At 53.8% G+C, this 5,784-nt stretch overlaps 2 protein-coding genes across 2 annotated transcripts; both read right to left on the bottom strand.

Moving 5' to 3' along the window:
* Window positions 1-601: 601 nt before the first annotated feature.
* Window positions 602-2,620, bottom strand: LAESUDRAFT_718240 (uncharacterized protein; the record flags this gene model as incomplete). The annotated part of the gene is made up of 5 exons (XM_040907415.1): window positions 602-949; window positions 999-1,029; window positions 1,096-2,102; window positions 2,141-2,352; window positions 2,377-2,620. 5 exons carry the CDS (start codon window positions 2,618-2,620, stop codon window positions 602-604), a joined length of 1,842 nt encoding a protein of 613 aa, XP_040757997.1.
* Window positions 2,621-3,784: 1,164 nt separating this feature from the next.
* Window positions 3,785-4,176, bottom strand: LAESUDRAFT_633840 (uncharacterized protein; the record flags this gene model as incomplete). Its single annotated transcript, XM_040903430.1, has 3 exons — window positions 3,785-3,883; window positions 3,914-4,024; window positions 4,078-4,176. Coding segments are annotated over 3 exons (309 nt in total), but the record flags the coding sequence as incomplete, so codon positions are not given.
* Between the last annotated feature and the right edge of the window lie 1,608 nt (window positions 4,177-5,784).

Genomic DNA, 5,784 nt, shown 5'->3' on the forward strand with positions numbered 1-5,784 from the left:
CGGAAGAGCTTCGCGTACTCTTGGATCAAAAAGAAACGTTGCCGGGATAACAGATTCTACAATGGGATAAGCGTAACTCCTTTTGAAAGCGCAATTGACTTACCGCGAGTGACATTGGATGTGGTTGTCTCAGGCAGGGCTGCAGAAGGGCCACTCGAGCTCCCAGATGGGCCTGCAGAGGGGCCACTCGAGCTCTCAGATGGGCCTGCAGAGGGGCCACTCGAGCTCTCAGATGGGCCTGCAGATGGGTCTGCAGAAGGACCACTCGAGCTCTCAGCGTCCTGAAGAAGAATCGCAAGCTCTACGTCCAAATCGTCAGACGAGGCGCACCATGCTGCTCGATGTCGGTAATCCGCCGAAGTTTGAGGATTATTGAAAAGTGCAACATCGGCGTCTGTAGGCTGCCATGCTGGGGTTGCGCTCGAAGGTAATGGGGCAGACGACGCCCCTGCAAACCTCCCAGCATCGGCAAGCAGTTCATCGGACAGCGATATGTCCGATATCTTGCCTTCCCTTGTCACGAGAGGGTAAATATTGCCTTTATCGCTGGAAATCGAGCTCAACCTATAGTTCAGACAATTTACACAGTATCATACCGCACTCACCTGAGTAGACCAACCTCCTCCTGGCGGAATGAGACCACTCTACACCTCGGATAACCAAGCTCGACTGCCAAACGGCCCCGATAAACGCTTTTGAGTAATCCTCTGTAACCCTTGTGTCCGCCCCGAATGATCGTGACCATATGCATAATGTACGGCTCGAGCGCGGCATCGGTAAGTGGACCATCATCGGGCAATCCAGCTTTGTGCGCATCGGACTCCTCAGCGGCTGAACGTCTGGTTCTCTGCTCCTCAGAAGGACTGTGCGAGTTCTGCACCTCTTCTGGCACAGTGACGAATCGGAATGGAACGCTGTGCATCTTCATGTCATGAGTCCTCACTGTAATCTGCATGACATAATTAATGATGTTATAAAGTGATGTACGGGGAACGTACCTCTATATTCTCGTGCTCATGATGATGGACGCTAAGCACGGACACGTCCGGCTTAGAAGCCAGAACAAAACCTGTAGTTCCGCGATGACTACCTCACAGTACCTTTACTGCATCGCCTGGCTTGAAAATCCTCTCGAGACTGCCCAAGGACACAACTGTCGACTCGGCTGAATCACGACCATATAGGATTGTGGCGGTTCTATCCGTCACACTATCGATGACTCCTTCCAGGCCAGACAGTTCCCCACCTGTCACGCGAATGCAATCGCGTGGGGATAGACTGGCCATATTTGAGAGATGAATCATGTCTTCGATGGCTTCCTGCGGTATCCAGTCAGGACCAACGAATGGTTCGATATCGTCTTCGCTTGGAGCAGGAATTAGGGGACCTAGATAACGAGTCTCATATTTCAATCGCACAAGCCCGTCTCTGAACCGTTTCCCGCGGAATATGTAATCGACAGCAGTCTGCTCTCCGATCGTTTCTGAACTTGCTTTGCCTTTGCCTTTGCCTTTGCGGCTCTTCTTCTTGACGGACTCATGACCGCAATGTTCCGAAGCCGCTGCGGGATCAAACGGGCGTGCTGCAGGCCGCAATGACCTTTTGTTTCCGTACGAGACTCGCGGAACCGCCCAGACCACCGCGCCCTGCTGTACATCTTCAACGTACATGAGGTCTCCCTTGTACAGCCTCCCAAATTGGAGCCTAGTGAAAGTATGTGCTCGAATATTCGTGGACCCGATGCTAAAGGCGCTAATCCTCTCATCCGGTGGTATGTAGAGCAGTTTAATTTGACGAAGAAGATGCGTCGCCATAGAGCATGCATGTGCGACGTTGATGGGGCCCTGGGCCTCGATGTAGATACGATCTGCATGGTCGAGGTGCACTCCTCCTACGCAGAGAGAGATTGAATGTACAGCCGGGGTCTTCGCCGTACGAGCCATTGTCATCGGTGAGACGGTCCCAGTCGCTTGTGCGCCAGACGTCCCTGCAACAAAAAGGTCGCGCTGATCCGCAGCCTGCGTTTCATCCACTGGACCCGCAGCTAGTGCATCGTGCATAAGCATCAGCGCCTCAAAAGCGCGATTCCGCTGCGAAATATCCTTCAGCGAAAAATCGAAAGTGCAAGTATGTCACGCACCCTTGTTTTGACCATCCAGAGGCCAGGGTCTCCCAAACCGGGAGGAAAGCGAGTCTCCGGTACATGGTTGTCCATCGCAAGAACGCTGACATCCTCCATGCGAGCTCTACGTTGGTAGTGAGAGGCTATATCCTCTGGATTCACGTCTTCGGCATCAGATGAACTCCACAACCGATATGAGGAAAGGTCGCCCACACCGTCGTCTTCAGAACCTGTAAAGTCATGAGCATGGTTACTCGTGGCGAAAGCCACATACTCGCCTGAGATCTCCTCGTCCTCGTCCTCGTCCTCCTCGTCCCCCTCTTCCACGGCCTCCTCTGCCACGACCTCCTCCTCGTCCTCCTCTTCCACGTCATCCTTTTCTACAACCGCCTCCTCCTCCTCCTCCTCCTCCTCCTCCTCCAGGGTCTCCTCGTCGTCGTCGTCCACACCAGCCTCGATGTCGACAAACGGATTGATCGGCCTGCTCGCATACGGCATTGTGGTAGTTGTGCAAAGGGATGAGGATGAACACGTGGAGTCAAAACGCGGTTGATGAATTCAACGAACTTCCCACACAATGTCGGACTTTTTCCCCACGTGCTTCGCAGCGGGCGATTTCCGTTAGCCAGGTTTCCAACGCATAGTTTTAGAGCAGTGGTCCGTTAGCAGTCTCGAGCACTCATTGATGGCTTGCGAAACCCAGCGCTGCTCTGCCTGTAAGTGCTTGGAAATATCGAGTGCCTGCTTGCTGTTCCACGGATACTCCATCCAGAAGAGCTTCTCGTAATCGTTTGTTTCCTCGTCGACATGGGCAGCAGCACCGCCGTCCCGTTCTCCGTGCACTGGAGGCGACTTCAGCCTTTCATCCGTGACCGAGTGTGCCGGAGAACACAGTGATTCATTTCGCAACGTGACCCCACACTGCTTTGTGGCGAACGCGCCTTTCTGCACAGAAGGGCCTTCTTCCGTTGACGAGCTTCCGCGACATTCGTCATGGCTGGGCCCTGAAGCAGGAAGTTTACTCGACTGTCATCATCGTCTCATTACATCAATCCTCGAATCATCGCTAGTACAAAGTCATCGCACCTTAGGCTCCGGCACGGACCGATCCTGTGCTTTGTGTTCTCGGTAGGTGGTATAGTCAACGGGCACCCCACCGCATTGATTCGATATACAGTGGCATAGGAATCCTTGTTTTGACATGCAGTCGACGATAAAGATCGACAGAGGGCATCCTAGAAGGCAATTTTTTCGACAGACCCTTATATAAGTGCGGCAGCGATCCGCGCGTCAGCACGAGAACATTGGCAATGTAATACTATACATTTACATACCATCTAGTCCGACAACCCTAAGCCGACGCCCGTGAGTTCGGTTAAACTGGCCCCCGTTGTCCCCCGAATTGACATCCATCCTTCCTTCCATCAGAGAAGGCAGTTTCTTGCATCGTCTGCTGTAGTCCCGGATGATTGGAACGATCGCGAACATTCTGAATCATTTACATGCGTGCTAAGAAAGAGGCCATTGAAACAACGCCCGCTCAAGGTGTCTAAGATACATCCCGTCCCATACAGGTACGTTCGCGGTACAACCAAAGCGATCTATGCAGCCCCTACCTCGTCATTCTACCGCCGACTTTTTCTTTGCAGTCGCCGACTTTTTCTTTGCAGTCGCCGACTTATTCTTGAGATATACACGGAGGAAGTCAGCCGTAACCCAATTGTTTTCGTACTTCACCAAGAACGGATGATCATTGGCTGCCTATTCCACACCTCAGCAAGGAGGTGAGACATAGCCAATGCGCCTCACCAGTATGTAGACCGATTGAAGGTCTTGGGGTGACTGCTTGGAGAATGACGAATGCATCTGCAAATGCGCGTCTGCTAAACGATGCACACAATTCTGACAACAAGAAGCTGAAGGCAGGGCGCAAGATTTCAAAGGAGATATCTGACCTGTACTTGTGCATACAGCACCTCTTTCCAACGCAAAGTGTCACGGAGATTATAGCCACCACGACCGATGCGAGTGACTTCTCCGCTCGGCTTTGGAATCGTTGTTAAGGAACTGAGTAGGACCGCCATACTGATATGAAGAGGTGTGGTCTCCGAACCGAACTCGTGATGAGCGGGCGAAGGCAGTGGCGTAATCAATCATTCAGAGCTAAAACGAACACACATGGAATGAGGGAGATAGTGACGCTGAGTGCGGTAGGAACGGCGAGAGGGAGGCATGATGACTAAATGGAGCTTGTGTGATTGAGACACTTGGCCGCTTGAGAAAGATGGTTTCATTGCAAGTTTATATAGTGCCAGACAAGCGTGCTGAGGCTCTACGGCATTATCGAGAAGCTTGTGGCGGAGGGTGGCATTCGCGCGATAGAGTGATAGCTAGCGATGCGTAGCCTCACGTGGGTGGCCAGGATAATGGAAACAATGACGGCCAAGGAGCGACAGACAATAGACATCAGAGAGCAGAAGTGCAGGCATGACGAGTAGCCGGACCTGACGGCGGTGAAAACTGTGGGCGTGAACAATTAGTGTCAATGATGCGAGGATAGCGGTCAGCCTACCTCACGGCGAGCATACGTGACGAGCGGAGACGAGGAGCCGCTACTCTGAATCACCGGAGATGCAAGCGAGGGACAATGGGCGTAGATAGCGATGCGTGTTGGCGATCCGGAAGGCTTGGAGGGCCAGGCTGCGGTGCTCAGTGTTCAAGTTGTTTTCGGGAAAGGATGGACGGATGTACTCATGCCTGTAAACCCCCTCACGGCTGAGTGCGGCGAGTGCTGCTGTGTCGGGGCTAGCGAACTTCAGAGAGCAGAAGTGCAGGCACGACGAGTAGCCGGACCTGACGGCAGTGAAAACTGTGGGCGTGAACAATTAGTGTCGATGATGGTGAGCCGCGGGGCTGCGCACGTGAACAATCAGCGTCGAGGATGCGAGGATAGCGGTCAGCCTACCTCGCGACGAGCGGAGATGAGGAGCCGCTACTCTGAATCACCGGAGATGCAAGTGAGGGACAATGGGCGTAGATAGCGATGCATGTTGGCGATCCGGAAGGCTTGGAGGGCCGGGCTGCGGTGCTCAGTGTTCAAGTTGTTTTCGGGAAAGGATGGACGGACGTACTCATGCCTGTAAACCCCCTCACGGCCGACTTGTGCGGCGAGTCCTGGCTGTGTCGGGGCTCATGAGCATTGTATGGCGAGTGGCATCGGTGATTGCAGTGGCGTCGGTGATTGCAGTGCTCGCTGCCTTCTCGCTCGTTGGAGGGACGGCAGACGACGTCTGCACGTCGTACGGCATGTGGCTGTCTCCGGACGTTGATCGTGCTCGCTGTCTCGCTCATTTGAGGGGTGGCGGGCGGAGGCGTCCGCGCGTCGTTATTCAACCATCTCAGTTATCCGATCTCAGTTATTCGACCATCTAATGCAGTTCCCTCAGCCTCCGCTTGCTGACATCGCATGTCCCAACCGACACCGACGACGCCAACGGCGCCGACGATGCAGTGAACTCAATGGACAGCCCGCCACCCACCTAAGTGGGCGGCGGCCACCACGAGCGCAGATGGGAGAGCGAAAAGAAGAAACGTCACGCGTCGTGGGTATATTTGAACGGCAGAGTTTAGGGCAGGTGCACATTTGAGTGGCGTGAGAACTA

The sequence above is a fragment of the Laetiporus sulphureus genome (genome assembly GCF_001632365.1).
Source record: "Laetiporus sulphureus 93-53 unplaced genomic scaffold LAESUscaffold_86, whole genome shotgun sequence".
Taxonomy (NCBI): Eukaryota; Fungi; Basidiomycota; class Agaricomycetes; order Polyporales; family Laetiporaceae; genus Laetiporus; species Laetiporus sulphureus.